Raw genomic sequence first — 17954 nt, forward strand, 5'->3', positions numbered from 1 at the left:
ACTGTTTTCAGGGACTATATACATATTTACAGATTTTAACCATTGTGATATATTCTCTGTAACAGGTTATGTTTCTGAGTTATTTCCTCTTATACAAGAGTTTAGAGGGATTTCTAAATAGACGACCTAAGCATATGCTATGTATACTCTAGAGAGATAAATAGCTAATAGAGTAGTACTGTAGTTCCTGAATACCTGCCCAGAATCACCGGAGAAACTTGTTAAAATATGGATTCCTAGGCTTCATCCTCAGATTCTAAAAGTTTAAGGTGGTGTCTGGGAATCTTGTTTTTAAACATCTTCTCAGGTGGTGCTGATGTATCTTCACTAAAGAAATGTGATATGAAGAATGAAAAGAAAATTGGGAGTTGTTTAATGGGTATAAGAGAGTTAGTTTTGCAAGATGATAAAGTTCTGGAGACCTGTTGCACAACAGCGTGAATATGCATAACACTACTAAACTGTAAGGTTATAAATGATTAAGATGGTAAGTGTATGTTACATGTTTTTTTATCACAATTAGTTTTTTAAAGATATTAGGGAAAAAAATAAGGAAAGGTAAGTTTGTTGTCTCTTTCTTCCCAAGCTGTGGATTGTTGGTTATTAAATACTGATTCTTCTGGCCATTAGTTCATTTTATCTCCCTTTATTGAAGGTAAAATCATAGTCTTTTTTGTCTTTTTTTTTATTGTTGTTGTTGTTGTTGCTATTTCTTGGGCCACTCCCGTGGCATATGGAGGTTCCCAGGCTAGGGGTCTAATCGGAGCCGCAGCCACCGGCCTACACCAGAGCCACAGCAACGCTGGATCCGAGCCGCGTCTGCAACCTACACCACAGCTCACGGCAACGCCGGATCGTTAACCCACTGAGCAAGGCCAGGGACCGAACCTGCAACCTCATGGTTCCTAGTCGGATTCGTTAACGACTGTGCCACGACGGGAACTCCTCATAGCCTTTTAAATATTTTTCTCCCACCTGTTCCCTTCAGTGTCAAACCAGTGATCCTTGAAGACCATTATTATAATGGGCAATAATTTTGAATGTCTTAGGTTTAAATACCTCCCTCCTTTTTTTGGATAATATACATGTAGTAAGCCTTCCTTAATTTAGCTTCACTGAAACTCTATGGTAGCTCAGTTCATAGCCTCCTGCAAGGCCCTCTTGACACTAGCTTCTTCCTTTTCCGTAGCAGTTTTTCATTTTCTGGCTTGCGTCTGCTAATTCCTCTCTTTTTCTCCCCTTATCCTCCCATTCCCTACATTAATCCTCCTATGGTATTTCTTATTATGTCCTTCATGCCATTCCTTTCCCGTTGCATGTTTTGGAATGATGTCTGTGTCTCTCTTTTCTGGTAAACTTCTGCATATTCTTCAGAACTCAGTTTAAATGTTACTTTTTAGGCCTTCCCCATCTTCTCACCTGTCCCTTCCCAGTCTTCTCTCTGCCCTGCTTCTCTCTCCTGCTCCACACAGACACAAAGTTAGGCCTTTATCTCTGCCATAATCCCACTTTAAATTATATTGTGACTATCTATATACATGTGCGTCTCTCTGTTATTAAACGGTGAACTTTAAGGCAGAGACTTTAGCCTTGATATTTCTGTATATCTAAGACCAAGTACAGAGTGTGACAGATAGTAGGTATGGAAGCTTTTGGTATACTGATTATAACTATACTTTTCAAGTTCATTAATTTAGTTCTCTAAGGATCTCTCTTGTGCAATTGAGTTGAAATTTTACCTGATTTAAATAAACCTGTATTTTGAATTTTTTTGTAGATCCAGCTTTTTTACTGGTTTATATTAGATCAGCCTTTGTCAGTCCAAATTCGTGAGCTTTTTCTCTTAGCTGATATTCTCCTTGAATCTCCATAACTAATATCACTTTATCAGGTTCAGAAAAATCAAATGACTTGACTAAATCCCACCCCCTCACTCCTGCACACAAAAGTAGGGCTAGAACTCAGATTTGCTGATCCTAGCCAAGTGTTCTTTCCTCAAAAGAAATAAAAAGGGCCGGAAATTAAATGTTGATGTCTGAGGGGTTGAAATGAATAGAATGTCAGTAGCAAAAGCCAGCAACATTGTGGTTTGAGGTGATAGAAATCAAAAGTGGTAATTGAATAAGTAGATCCTACTCTATTGGGTGTCTGGGGCACTTAAACATTGGAGCAACCAGCATACACTGGGCCTTTTCCAGGTCCCATCAACATTTGATCAGGGAGTCCTCACACAAGTGTTCAAAATGGTCTTTCCACTCCCTGTTAGAGGCAGCACAGCGTGTTAAGCACTTTGGTGTCAAGACAGACTTGGTTTTGACTTCTAGCGCTGCTTTCTGATCATCTTGTGACCTCCGATAAATCATTTAATTTCTCTAAATTTCAAATTTTCTCATTTGCAAAATAGAGATCATCATAGTACTTAACTCTGAGAGTTGTAGAAAGGATTGCATGAGATAAGGCACATAATGTTCTCAGTACAGGCTCTGGGGCAGAGTAAGCATTTTTCTGTAAGTATAAGTCACCGTTTCCCCCTTTCCTGTTCTCTGGAATAGTATTCTAATACAGTTAAAGATATAATAATTTTAATTAGAGAAAGAAGGAATGCATAGTTTGCAAAGTGAGCTTGGGGTTCATTTAGAAACAGCAGGCAGAACATTCTCTTATCCCTGACTCGTTACAGTATAACTTGTTATAATATCCCTGATGTATTAATATATCATCAGATATATTTAAATGAGAAATCCTGTCCTTTCCCTTCCCAATTTTGGGAGTTCTGTGTGACATCCACTATATTGTCAGTATGGTTTTCCAAGTAGCATTATCTTTCATCATGTATTTCCAATTTAATAATCCCTGATTGTCAGTTGGTTTTCAACTAGGCCTGTTGGCAAGCTTTATTTCATTTGTAATCACTTATTGCAATTGTATAGGCTTCTGGATTATTTCAGCAGCCAGTGGTGATACTGTCAAATATTACGGTTCATACTGCATTTGTTTAGAATAGTTCTTGTTTTGCATTGCTATAGCCCTTAAAGTGTAGAAATTGGTTTTAAGGTGGAAAGAGTTGTTTTATGATGGTACAATTAAAAATAGAGCAAAGCAGTTCTTAATAGTATGAATGAAACATACATTTTTATTTATAGCATTATCAAAGGACCATTGTGTTAACCCTGTCTGGCATGTTAGTCTAAAATAAAATTGTAGGAGTTCCCATCGTGGCGCGGTGGTTAACAAATCCGACTAGGAACCATGAGGGTGCAGGTTCAATCCCTGGCCTCGATCAGTGGGTTAAGGATCCGGCGTTGCTGTGAGCTGTGGTGTAGGTCACAGGCGCAGCTCGGATCCTGCGATGCTGTGGCTCTGGCGTAGGCCAGTGGCTACAGCTCTGATTAGACCCCCAGCCTGGGAATCTCCATATGCCTCGGGAAGCAGCCCTAGAAAAGGCAAAAAAAAAATAAAATAAAATTGTAGATTAAGCATTGTGTTTTCCTTTGGAAGTTTCTTTACCCCATTCTTTTGTGATTAAAACAGCTCTGCCACTTCCTGTATAACATCATGTTTTCTAGATTATTTTTCCCACTTTTTTTCCTTTTATGTAAATCCCTTCAGTTGGTGCTGGTTTTTTTTTTGTTTTTTTTTTTAATTTATTTTTTGTCTGAGAGGTACTTTTAACTGCTTTCACCACTTGGAAATTATATTCAGGCCAGGGTTATAGTGATGCAGATTTTGAATGGCATCCCCATTGCTAATATAATTGATAAAATATAGAACTACCAAGCTGAGGTAGAAGAGAAACTAAGAGGCTGACTTGGCCAGTATAAAGTATAGCAGGAGACTCCTAAGTTGCCACTGCCCTCTTGATTAAATTCGCTCCAATTTTGGTTCCTATCTAATATACAGATAGGTCCCCAAATAGTTCTTTCCATCTGTTTTCATTTCTTTATATTAACATCATTTCTATTTCCTTGGTTTAGGTTATGTTATCTCTGTAAGGATTTAAATACAGAGAAAATAATCTGGAAGAAAAATAATCTGATTCAACTAATTAATCCAAAAGCCCCCTTTACCAGTCCAAATGAACCTCCACTTGATTTACATTGTTCTGCCATTGTGTGACTATATGTATATGTGTGTGTGTGCGTGTATATATATATATATATATATACATATATATACGCACACACCCGCATGTTCTTTTTCTCACATTATCCTCTATCATGTTTCATCACAAGTGACTAAATATAATTCTCTGAAGGTTTTTTTTTTCCTGATTCTTTAAATCTTTGCTGTACCATGAACAGCTCCCTGAAGTTCATTTGTACTTTTGGTAGCTTCTTGGTTCTTCTTGTATTTCTGAACTCAGGTTTTCCAAAAGTTCTATGTGTATGTTTTTTGTGTATAGGAATTGGTGGTGATGGTAGTTTCTCCTAACTCACTGCAAACCCCTCTACTCTTACCCTAGCCTTAGCAGTCCTCTTAGGCAGCAATGAAACTATCAAAATTTTCTAAACAAACGCTTGACATACCACACTAAATGTTTGCTAACCCCTAAAATTAAGAAAATGGTCCAAGAGTTCTCTTTTTTTGTAGGAAAAAAATAGGCACCCCATTCAAATATAATTGATTTGGACTACTCCATGAAAATAGATATTAGGAAGGAAATTACAGTCAGAATGATTTAAAGATATAATCTGGAATTTTTAAATAATCTTTCAAGTGACTACAAAAAATTTCACCAGGGATTTCCTGTTTTGGCTCAGCGAGCTACAAACCCGACTGGTATCCATGAGGATACAGGCTCAATCCCTGCAGTGGGTTAAGGATCCTGTGTTGCTGTGAGCTGTGGTGTAGATGGCAGACCCAGTTCGGTTCCCAAGTGGCTGTGGCTGTGGCTGTGGCCAGCAGCTACAGCTCTGATTCCACCCTTAGCCTGGGAACTCCATGTACTGCAGGTATGGCACTAAAAAAAAAAAAAAAAGAAAATTTCACCTACTTCAAAGGAAAATATTTCTCTTTTTCATTCTAACTGGAACCAGTTTTGCCCCAGAGGTATATATAGTATATAACTACTTAGGTCTCCCCACTCCTATATGTAGGCACTCACAGAATTGGATATAATTATACAGTGTAGTAGTCCTTTTCATATGATATGGGCACATAATGTAGTATTTATAGACATAATTAGACCATAATATAGACCAATTAAAGTAGTACCATATATTCCACATAATCCATTCTCATCTAAATGTTTGCCAGGTCACGTCATTGTTTAGATAGGTTTTCTTTATTCACAGGACCATTTAATAATACATGGAATCTGCTGAGAAATGTGATACTTATTTAAAAGAAATCTGCACACCACTACCACCCCACCTCACCCCCATGTATTTCAGAGATACTTTACTTTGAAAACTTACTTAAATAATCAAAGACAGGAGTTCCCATTGTGGCAGCAGCTACAACTCCAATTCAGTCCCTAGCCTGGGAACTTCCATATGCTGCAAGTGCAGCCCTCAAAAGCAAAAAAAATAAGTAAATAAATAAAGACATTACATTTCATAGTCACCCTGTATTAGAAAACAGTACAGGAGTTCCCATTGTGGCTCAGTGGAAACAGATCTGACTAGCATCCATGAGAACACAGGTTTGATCCCTGGCCTTGCTCAATGTGTTAAGGATTTGGTGTTGCTGTGAGCTGTGGTGTAGGTTGCAGACGTGGCTCGGATCCCCCACGTGGCTGTGGCCGGCGGCTACAGCTCCAGTTGGACCCCTAGCCTAGGAACCTCCATATGCCGCAGGTACAGCCCTAAAAAGACCAAAAAAGGGGGGGGGCAGTACAAAGTGAGCAGACTAGGTCAGTAGACCCTTCTAAACCTGAACTGATACTCTTCATAATTACATACAAAAGAACTAGATATTCCCTGTAAGGCCTGTCATATACTATGTAATTCAGGCCTTAATAAACTTTAAGGGTTGGAAATTGTGACATGCAGTACCACAGCCGTGGTCAGATATTACTGGCCAGGCCCTGCGTAGAACAGATTTCCTGATTCTTTAAAAATAGAGGTATTAGGTGTTCCCATTGTGGCTCCACAGTTAACGAACCCGACTGGTATCCGTGAGGACATGGGTTCGATTCCTGGCCTCACTCAGTGGGTTAAGTATCCAGTGTTGCCATGAGCTGTGGTATAGGTCACAGTCGCAGCTTGGATCTCACATTGCTGTGGCTGTGGCGTAGGCCAGTGGCTAGAGTTCTGATTGGACCTTTAGCCTGAGAACCTCCATATGCCACTGATGCGGCCCTAAAAAGACCCTACCCCACCCCTCCGAAAAAAACAGAGGGGTTATAGCTTGTGTCTGCTCAATTAAAAAGGTAAGAGACATGTTAGGTGGAATATGCTTCTCTAACTGTTTAGATATGTTACCCTCAGTTTTGTCAGAAGCCATTCTCCTAAAGATAATAATAGACTTCTGACTTAAAATGAAGTAAGATCATTCTTACTTGAACAGGAACTCAAAGTTGACAACATAGCAAGGTAAAGAAACATAGCAAGTTTTGTTATTACTGTGGTCTTTCTTGTGATAGGACTCTGGTTAGAATTTTTCAAATACATAATTTACTATTTTAAAGCACTCTAATTATGTAAGTGCTTAATACCACTTACTGTCATTAGATACACTGTTAATTGTTTAATATGGAACAAGGGAAATAAAATTACAGTGGAAAGCAGTTTTGGTTCTCCACCTAAGTATGAAAATTTTAATGTACTTAAGTCATAAAAATTGTCAGGTGTGATCTTTCGGCATAGATTAGTGTATTTCTTTAGATATTTTATCAGTTCTTATACATAGTGTTTTTATTATTTACTACAGTTTTTGCAAAACAGGTTTGTTTTTATTTAGCAGGCTTGGCTTTCTCTAAGTTTGTATATTTCCACTGTTCTTATCTAGTTGTATATGCCAGGCTTCTGCAGTGAGAACTTATGAGGAGTGCTTTATTACCTAACCTCACTATACCGAATGCCAGTTCTTATCCTTAGGTACTTACCTATGAGGATTATAGATGTTAGCATGTCGTATACTTCGTTTAGAAAAAAATTAAAGTTTCTTTCCTACATCTCATTCTGGAAGATTCTATCCAATGGAATGCAATACAAGCCAAACTAAAAGGAGACATCATGGAATATTAGAAGTTTTAAGACAGTGGATTCCAGCCATTACTATTTTGTAACATAAAATGGAAGTATTTGCCTTTGCTCTGTTTTTTGTTTTTTAATTCTCTCCCTTTCTCCTCCTTTCAAAAAAGAATCTTATAGCTGGCTCTCCAAGAGTTTAGAGAACAACCTTTTCCCCTTTTGGAGGGGGTAGTTACTAGGTTTAGGTTTGGCAGAATATTAAGGCATTGACACAATCAGTTTTACACAAATTATATGTTAGCTGGAAAACCGAGGGACATTCCCTACCAGGCCCTAACAATGTACTGCCATAACTTAATAAAAATTGCCCAAGTGACAGAGTGTCTGCTGAATGGATTTTCTTACACCATCTGGTTGTCATTGTAGTTTTTTTTTGTTGTTGCTTTCATTTGAAATGTGCTGATGATCTTGTTTTTATTCCGTAGCATTGAACAGATGGGTTGATTATTCTTTTCAGATATTAATAAGGCAGCGGAAAGAAGAAATATGAATACGGCTCCATCAAGACCCAGCCCCACACGAAGGTAAAGTACCCTGAAGCAGTGAGTTACCTTGGGAGAGTTGGGCTCTGGGGAGTTAAGCCCAACTTCGTACATCAAGGGTCTTTTCTTCCCCCCCCAACAAATCAGAAACGCTCAAGCAAACAATAAGAACATGAACCTTGTGTGAAGGGCCTTGCTGCTTTTTTAAAAACATACATCAGGAGATGCAGAGGAAGCTTGGTGTTTTCGGTGACAAACCCAGCAAGTTCAGCTTGTAACATGAGTTGCAGGCGATTGGAAGAGGATAAACCTCTATCTGTCCCCAGCTCACGTGTCACTGGGAGCCTCCACAGCAGGAGGAGTGCCCCAGGGTCATTGGTGTGTATCATGCTGCACTGCAGCAGGCAGCAGAGATTCGACTCTTCATTCCAAATGGTTGCCGGTCCAGATGTTAACCCAGGTTTACAGAAAGTGCTGCCTGAGAGACTGCTGCTGTGCCTGTGCTGCAGATCCTGTTTGCTCGCATGCTTGGGTTACCTATTGAGGGGAAATAAAAAGGGCCAAAACCCTCCAACTCTCAGAAGTCTCCCTTTTTCTTAGCTTTCCCAGAAATAAAAGGCATTTCCCCAAATATTCTTCAAGTATTTACAAAAGACATAACCTGATGTGTACCCTCAAGATATGCACTAAACTGGCCCCTTCTCTCAAAGAAGAGCCTTATTAATGTTACCATTTAGGCCAAACATGAGTATGTTGTATTCAAACTGTCTAGCCCCATAAATAGCACACAAGTGTGCAGTTTTGTGTGGAATGTAGACACATGTGGTATATTTTATATCTGGTGTCTCTTTGTGGCCCAAGTGGATACTTGGCATGGATTTTGCCTTTGCCCCTAAGTAAAATGCCAATTTTCCACAGTAACTATGTACCTCAACTGTATTACACAGTAGACTACATTTCATGTGATGAGCTAAACACGGCTGAGTGCAGTGAATCCTACTCTCCTATCTCCACAGGTCACTTGGGGATATACCCAGCTAGCTGAGCGCTTACATATAAAGCTGTCCTGCTTTGGGGCAAAAACACCTATATTTTGTTACCTACTTACAGGAAAGAGTGGCTTCCATGTGTTTGGTGTATGTGCCCCCACTTGAATGTGAAGGGTATTTTCTAAGCTACCAGGAATATATTGCACATGTCTGTTCTGCAGAGTTCTTTGCCTAGGGGCAAAGTAATGCTGCTGATTTCACTTAGATTCTTTGAGCACTCTGCCTGCACAAAGAGTTGAATCTGACACCACAACTGTAGCTATACTACAGCTGTTAGGTGGGTGCCCTGGTCATCCATTGGTTTCACTGCAGAATTGAGCGTATACATTGGTACTGTTTGTTCTAACACCATAAGGAATGCGTGCAGCTTGCAGGTAAATACTGTCTTCATTGATCTTATGTGTATGTTTGAGTATCCTGAAGAACATAAATGAATCCTGTAGAACTTCAGCAATTCCGTATATTGTCTGCTTCCATTGTGCTGAATCTAACTGTGCTGCAGATGTTGAGCAGTCCTTTCTGTGTTGCTCCTCATTGCCCCAGTAATAAACATGGAATACAGGTGACTAAAAGTTCGTATCTAATGGTCAGAAATACAGGGTTCCATTGGAAGTTGTGGTTGCTAAATGTTTTGAAAGAAGATATGTATATCCAATTTCTAAGGAGCTCTAATATATGTATTTGAAATGGGTAGCTTACCAGGAGTATGGAATTGGTCACTATGAAGATACTGATTCCACTGATAAAATTCTGCCCTCTTGTCCCCATGATGCTTATGGTCTCTGGATAATGTCGACTGTGTGTTTCTGCAGATGAAAAAGTGGGAGGATACACATCACAGAATATAGAGTAGTTCCCATTTGTGCTATGAATCGAGAAGAGTATTTTATGTCATCCCATTAATAATATACTTAACCAGATGCTTTTAACCTTTCCAGTTGACTGTAAGTATTCAGCAGACATTGGCAGTGTTGGGGAAATAATTGACACCCCTGGTAAAATCCAATATAGACATTGCCAGAGCATTAAATTTAAAGATTAATTTCATCCCAGCTTAAAATGCAACTCCATAGTTTCATCTATAGTGGAATGAATATCTTTATGCTTTTTTTCTTTATTAAATACCCTCCACCAAAGAAAAAGATGTAAGCAGCATTGGAGGGGGCCTTTTAAAATCTTCTCTGTACCAGGTACATAAATATGTCTCACTTTGTATACCTTTTAGTATATCTTCTTCAGAAATAAATTCTAAAATGAGGTTGTCTAGAATATGCATAGGGCATTGTCTTCCCGCTTTATTTATACAGTCAGTAGGAGGGATAAGCTATGCTGATTTAAATTCCCCTTGGTGATATGTTCCTAAGTTCCTCAACATGTTATTTACCATAATGAAGTTTCATATGGTCATGCTTAATAGAGTTCAGGGAAGAAGGATGTTCACGTTTAGTAAAATCTGCTCTGAGTCCCCTCTAAAATCTGAGCAAAGAGTCCCAGTTTTTGTGTGGTTTTTTTTTGTTTTGTTTTGTTTTGCTTTGTTTTACATTTGAAAATAAAAATTTCAAACTCTAGAGCCAGAGGAATTGAGCAAAACAGAACACTAACATTTTAATCATTGCCCTTATCATGTATTATCTCTTAAAATATACCAATAGGACAGAAGTAAAATACAATAAGTAGGCAGGGTGGGTGGTTAACCTGGAAAGGGCTAATTCTTTCTCTGAATATGAGCATTGCTTATCACTCTCTTTGGGTACATGCATCCAGTCAAAAGCCTTGAGATAATTCCAGATGTACTGATAGGTTGACAGCAAGCCAACTGCCTTCATTTGGCAACCCTAATCATATTATGGGCCCCCAGCCATGGGGGAATGCGATATGCACAGGAAAAACAAACAAACAAACAAATAAAAACACTACCTATAGCAAACATTTCCCTTAAGTTGTAACTCTGTGTCTTCAGTGTTGCTACTTTAATAAGAAAATTGTTTTTAAGCATGCTGGCAGGACCTTTGTAACACCTTGTTTTGCTGGACTTTAACCTTGGGTGTCAAAACACCTAGGTATCTTTGGGAATTTTCAGAATTATCACCTCTTCAAATGTCTCTGTAAGCCCCAGTTCTGCTGTTCAGTAATATGCCTCTCCAATGACTCTAGCTGTCAGAATGTGGTTCTGACAGTATTGGCCCAGCCAAGCACAGAATTCTGCCTCAGGGATTCCTATTCTGGATCAGATTTCAACCTGAATTCTCATCATTTAACCTGTAGGCCACTTCATCGGACTCCTTTGAGTACATCACATAGTTACCACTGCAAGTTGTCTACCATTGCATCAGGCCTTACCTTCCTCAAAGACTGGACCATGATTCTAGTTGTACCTCGGTTCTCATTTTCCATGTTCAGCTCAACACCTTGGCCATCCAGGTCTTGGAACAAGCCCTTATGCGGATGTGGCTCCCAAGTGAGACTGTATTTCCCACCTTCCTGCATGACCTAAAGAAAAGCAAATAGAATTAACTTGTCTACAGCAAGAACTCTACAAAGAATTTACCCTATGGATTCATGAAGGATGTTAGGCCTGGTGCCGCTTTCGTGAAAATTAATCAAGGATTGGCTTCATCGAAATAACCTAGACATCGTCAACATTTCAGTTAAAAAAAGAAAGAAAAAGATAACCCCGCTCTAGACAAGCTTCTTACATGGCCCGAGGTGATTTCTATGTATCCAAGGTGTTAATTCCTTTGATAACTGCTTGCTTCTTGGGTACAAGACAGCTGTAGCTCTAGGTGGGCCTCACAATTAAAGATTCCAGGCTGTGATTACCTCTCTCCCAACACCTAAAGAACTGTCAGTTCTCAGTAAGTGCCACCTCTCTCTCCACAGAAAAGTTGTATTTGTGTTTGAGAAAATCATCCTCGTACTTCCTAGGGAAGAATGGGCACTTATAAAACTTGGATCTGTGAGGCATGTGATGTTTCATCGCACCCCATATCCTACCTGCACCTAATGGCAAAATTCTGCACAAGTCTGTTGTCTGTTTCTAGCAGTAGCATGGAGCCATCCATCATGGTCAGGGATCAACATCACATAGCAGCCAGCCATTTAGAGAAAAGGATTTGCGAACAGTATCCGTGACAGAACAGAAGTATGAAGAGCTGATGATTTTTTTCCGAAGCAAAACAACAACAACAACAACAAAAGACAAAAAAAAAAAAAAAGGCTGGCCTCCCATGGAAAATACCCCAGTAAACAGAAAGAAAGGAGATGCTGACAAAGTAAAGGACAGAGGCCTTCCTCCCTGACCTTCTGTACGGCCAAGACCAAAGAACACCATCCTGGGCTTGAGGTCTCAGTCTGTCCAGAGAGAAGCTCAGAGTCTGTCAGTCTTCCAAGATAATCACCTCCTCAGGGCTTGCCTTGTAAGCTCTCAGATGCTTAGTGCTCTGCATCCCCCTGTAGTCCCCAGGAGGAGCACTTCTACCAGAAGCACATTACTTGCCATCTGAGCCGTGGTTTTTCCCTTCCCCCATCCCTCCTTAACCTCTCAAATATTTGTAAATGGTGTGACTATATTTATCTCAAAGCAAAGAATATTTGACTTTTTTCCCTCCTGCTGAGTAGATGAGGAATTTGCAACAGGATTTTAGTGATATTTGTAAACTGCCTTCAGTGTGTTAACTCTGGTACTGAAATTTATTTAACTACTGTTCAGTTTCTTTTTAGCCTCTAGTGACCTGGTATCTGAGGGTGCAATGCATTGGTCTCCATTTAAACACCTTTGGTGCCATAGGATGATACGGTGAACTTTATTCTCTGGAAACTTGCTTCAGGTCCACTTGTTAGCCGAGATGAGGCATCTCATTCAGCAGGCTTCATCCTGGCAGCACTTTAAATCCTGCACACTGTACCACGCTTTTGTTATCGGGTTCTTGTTTTGCGAAAGATGTTGGGGCCAGCAGCAGAAGCCCTTTTGTTCTGAGGAGTTCTTTGTTTGGGTTCGAAAATGACCTTAAAGGGGTTTTTGCTGTGTTTTTGTCTCCAGAACAGCAGTCTGCCATACTGCTCATCTTTTGGAGAAAAGGGAAATGCTTTGCCTTTTCTTTTTAGAGAATTACTATCTGTCCCTGCTTCTGCCCTTCTTTTGGTTCTTCTTTCCCTTGTGAATATTATCTCTTCTACATTTTTACCCAGAAGGCACTTTGAGGGGGAATTCAGAGCTTCGTTGAACGGTCTTTAGATTAAGGGGAGGGGAGTGCTTGCCCTCTCAAACTGGAACCATGAACTTAGACCTTGGGAATCTGGGGTGTTATGATTGATCAACCTCCAGGGATAGACTCTTGACAGGTGAGTAAGGTATTTCAGTGGATTCACAAGAATGAGAACCAAATATGGCATTTATAATTATCCTAAGGCTCTGAAAAATGTGACATGGTGTTCTTATCCATGTCCCCACCCCCATTTTCACCAGCCCACAGCTTTGTGTGTGGTCTGTGGTCTGTCAGGTTCATAATCTCTCTCAACCTTGATTGCCAAGAACACTTGAAATCTGACCACCTCTAATGACTATGTCTAACTATTCCCCAAGCCAGATTTATCTGCCGATCATTAATCCAAAAATGCTTTACAATTGTCCCTTCCCATTGGATCCTGGGTGTTTGCCCACATTATACACTGTAGCAGATGTTATACATGTTAGGAGGATTATGTGACATAATGAAAGTTGAAGTAATAATCTTGGTTGGTCTGCACTGTGTTCTAATAGGAAAAATATTTAGGTGTCCTCATTTAAATTCACTGATCTCCCATATATTTGCTCCCACAAATCAGGGGTACTTGTGAGCCTTAAGATATATGACAAGGACTTTTAAGAGAAGCAAAATTGGCATTACAATTTTTTTTTCTGTGACCATGTGAATAAAGTGAAATTGAGGTTTTCTTCCAAGCTGAGGACATTGAATGCCTATATGTGTAATCACAGTAGATGACAAAAGTATAAATAAAACATGATGCCTACTCTTGAGAGGCTTACAATTCAGGTGAATAATTTGATTCAATTCATTAAACATTACTGAATTCTGCTGTGTTCTAGAGATACAAAGCCTTCAAGAGAGCTTACTGTTTGGTAGGGAAGCTATGTAAACAAATAACTACAGAAAGGTGTGATAAGTGTAGTAATAGAAATATGTGCAGAGCAAGATTCACTTCACGTATTCATGGAGCATCTGCTATAGTATAAACCTATATAGTGCTGTACAGTGAAGAGGCAAACTGACAGCCCTTATCCTCATGGACTTAGAGTCTAGTAGGGCAGACAGACATTAAACAAGTAAATTGATATGTGGTATCAGATTGCGATAAATGACATAAGTGAAAACACAGTGCTATGAGAAAATGTGGCCAGGATTTAGGGACAGAAGATAGCCTTTTAAAACCCACAGAATCAGGGAGTAAGGGATCCTTAAGCCCAAAACCTGGAAAATGAGTATGGATTCGTTCCTGCTGCTCAAGTGGAGGTATCAGGGAAAGTCTTGATTAGTTACAGCTAAAAGGCCAATATGGTAAGAAAGCGGTGAACTGGGGAGAGGGTAAGATGAGATTGGACATTGTAAATCAACTGTAATAAAAAAAATAAAAGACGAGGTTGGAGACAACCTTAAGAGCCAAGACTGCAGAACCTTACTAGCCTTAGTAGAGGTTTCGGACTGAATTCTGAGTACTGTGGGAAACCAGTGAAGAGTTTTACATATTTGTTTATTTGCTTTTTTATTTTATTGCTACACCTGCAGCATATGGAAGTTCTGGTCCAGAGATTGAATCCCAGCCACAGATATGACCTACACCACAGCTATGGTGACACCAGATACTTTTAACCAACTGCACCTTGTCAGGGATCAAACCTGTGCCTCCTCAGTGACCCCAGCCACTGTAGTCAGATTCTTTTTTTTTTTTAAGCTTTTTAGGGCCACACTTACAGCATATGGAGGTTGCAGGCTAGGGGTTGAATCTGAGCTGCAGCTGCCAGCCTACACCACAGCTACAGCAGCTCAGGATCCTTAGCCCACTGAGCAAGGCCAGGGATCAAACCCGCAACCTCATGGTTCCTAGTCGGATTCATTTCCGCTACACCATGATGGGAACTCCATGTATTTGGATTCTTAACCCATTGCAGGAACTCCGAGTTTTACATTTTTAAAAGATCACTCTAATCTTAAGATTAAGGAAAAGGCAAGAACAGAAATGGGGAGATTACTTTAGAAGACTCTTGCTGTGGTTTTGGGAGAGATGATTATGGGTTGGCCTTCAGAGGTACCAATGGAAGTAAAGAAGCATGGGCAGAATTGGAATTCCTGTCGTGGCTCAGCAGAAACGAATCTGCCTAGCATCTATGAGTACTCAGGCTCGATCCCTGGCCTTGCTCAGTGAGTCGGTTAAGAATCCGTCATTGCCGTGAGCTGTGGTGTAGGTCGCAGATGCAGCTCAGATCTGGCGTGGCTGTGGCTGTGGCATAGGCCTGGGCTACAACTCCAATTCGACCCCTAGCCCAGGAACCTCCATATGCCATGGGTGTGGCCCTAAGGGGGGGGAAAAAAAAAGACAAGAAACATGGACAGAATGGGTATCAATTTCAGAGAAAGTGTGAATAGAATTTGGAAATTTGATTGGAAGAATGGATGAGGCCTTAAGGAAAGGACAGCATCCAATTTCCTGGCTTGAACAACTGAGTAGGTAGATGTATATATCATTTATTGAAAAGGAAAGGACTGGAGGAGGAGCATATTTGTGGGGAAAGATCAAGAGTTCAGGGCAGGTTTTGCAGAGAAGGTGATCTTTAAAGTGGGTCAAACAAGAAACTGTTATAAAAAGGTAAACCAGATCAAGATAATAATAGAAATAGTACATACTCTAAAAGAGTTGAGCAGGAGGAGAGATCAGCAGTTACCAGAGAGATTCAGGAAGATTTCTTGGAGGACAGGGGACATGAACTTGCCTTTGAGGATTGGGTGATACTTGAATTAGTGTTTGAATTTTCCATGTTGAAAAGCCATACGAACAAAAATATTGAGACAGATTGTGTGAGTTAAGTCATAAGACCAGCCTAAGTAGAGCTCAGGAGGTTGAATCAGGAAATGGGGAATAGATAAGCCTTGGAAAGGGGCCAGATTTGTTAGGGAGGGGTGTCCAGAAGTGTAATAGCCAAGTTGCAGTTGGTAACAGGTAGAAATTTGGATAGTTGATCTGGTATTTGCTGAATGAATTGAAATCTGAAAGATTGGGTTCTGGTTTTCTATTTTGGAACCTCTTATTGGTGCCAGTGTAGAGATGAGGGCTTGTGTTGGAACTTAGGAATCCAGTGAGAATGAACAAGAAAGACAGGATTCAAGTGACTTAATGGGGGATAGGGAAGAAGAATTACTTTCAGTAACTTAAACTTTGGAAACTGGGAGGATGAATTTTGGCAGAAGTGAAGTCAGATTGGGCCTGAGTGGGTTGAATAAGAAGTTTAATTTTAGATATGTTGGGAATGAGTTTCCGATGGGTGGAATGTCTCATGAAGAATGTTGAATCAGAGCAAGCCAGACATACCTGTGACTTCAAACACTTTTTTCTTTAAACAAAAACACTCTGGCAAAAAGGAACCAGGTTCGACATAAACCCCACACTGAGAGCGAGCACTTCTTAATAACTATCTTGAGAAGACAGAGAAACTGAATGTTCCTGTGCTTGACTATATGTATCATATTGTACTGCTCTTTCTTTTTTTTCCCCCTTAATTTGATTAATCCTGCTGGGTTTTTTTGTTTTGTTTTTTTTCCCATGATTTTTTGAGTTTTTTTTTTAAAGTTTATTGAAACACAGTAGATTTACAATACTGTGATAATTTCTCCTGTAAAAAAAAGTGATTCAGTTTGCTAAATGTTTTGTTTTTCTTTTTCTGCCTTTTTTAGGGCCGCACCTGCGGCACATGGAAGTTCCCAGGCTAGGGGTCAAATTGGAATTGCCAGCCTACACAATGCCAGATCTGAGCCACGTCTATAACCTACACCACAGCTCATGGCAAGGCCAGATCCTTAACCCACTGGGCGAGGCCAGGGATCAAACCCGAATCCTCTTGGATCCGAGTCGGGTTCATTAATTGCTGAGCTATGAAGGGAACTCCTGCTAGATGTTTTAAGTGAAGTTTTTTGTACTTTCAGGACAACTCCTTTGATCGTCATTACTTTGTATGAGATTATAATATTTACTCTTTTTTCCTCATGAGTCTTGCCCCTTACTGTCACCCCTAGACTCCCCCCTCCTTTTAAAGTCTCTTTCAGACAAGTCTGGTGGGAGGAAATAAGTTCTAGGGGAAGACACTTCACTTGGAAAACCTGTTGAGATGGTGATGATAGTTTGACATGTGTACGGAATACTGAATTACTCCCTGAAACCTGATAAATACTGGACCCCAGTCAAAACCTTGGCTCTAAATCATATATTCTTCCTTCGATATCCTGATCTTGAAATTCTACAACCTTCTAGTCTTTATTTGCTGACCAGATGGGTGACTGTCCTTAAAATTTTGTGTTCTCACTGTTTGTGACTGCCATGTTTTAGAGAAAAATGTTTGGAGGGTGGGGCTTCCTCTTGTAACGAGCTGAAGGATTGGCTCCTTCAATTTCTTTCTCTTAGCATCTTCTTGCTACCTCCCACAGAGATCCATATGGTTTTGGAGACAGTCGAGATACAAGACGTGATCGATCCCCAATTCGAGGAAGTCCAAGGAGAGAACCCAGGGATGGCAGAAATGGCCGAGATGCTCGGGATAGCAGAGACATGCGAGACATGCGAGACATGCGAGATCCCCGAGATTTGCGGGACCACAGAGATAGCAGAGACATGCGGGATCACAGAGACAGCAGAAGTATGCGTGATGCTCGGGACCTGAGGGATCTTAGAGACTTTCGTGACCTAAGAGACTCTAGGGATTTTCGAGATCACCGGGACCCCATGTATGACAGATACAGAGATATGAGAGACTCCCGAGATCCTATGTACAGGTACATGTACCGCTATTTTGTTCGTCTTTTGTATGTGTGTTCTGACCTAGTCGAAAGCTCTACAGCACTGACTTCATTAGCCCTATGTGTTTCCAGTGTCTTATCAGATAGTAGATGTGCTCCTCAAATATTTGCTGTGTGTGTGAATGATTGATAGATTATGCTTAGTGAATGAACCTAGGTCTCTTCTTG

The 17954-nt window shown here is 40.2% G+C and overlaps 1 protein-coding gene across 3 annotated transcripts in view; it reads left to right on the forward strand.

Moving 5' to 3' along the window:
* NCOA5 (nuclear receptor coactivator 5) overlaps positions 1–17954 on the forward strand; it is a 32325-nt gene that overhangs the window by 5510 nt on the left and 8861 nt on the right. For 2 of the 3 annotated variants that reach the window (XM_047770972.1, XM_047770970.1), the window contains exons 2-3: positions 7654–7720; positions 17418–17762. In XM_047770972.1, coding sequence (XP_047626928.1) covers positions 7683–7720; positions 17418–17762 — 383 coding nt within the window. In that variant the 5' untranslated portion in view covers positions 7654–7682. The remainder of the gene's footprint in view (positions 1–7653; positions 7721–17417; positions 17763–17954) is intronic. The other variant, XM_047770971.1, reaches the window with a different exon arrangement.

This window comes from Phacochoerus africanus, chromosome 3 (assembly GCF_016906955.1).
Source record: "Phacochoerus africanus isolate WHEZ1 chromosome 3, ROS_Pafr_v1, whole genome shotgun sequence".
Lineage (NCBI taxonomy): Eukaryota > Metazoa > Chordata > Mammalia > Artiodactyla > Suidae > Phacochoerus > Phacochoerus africanus.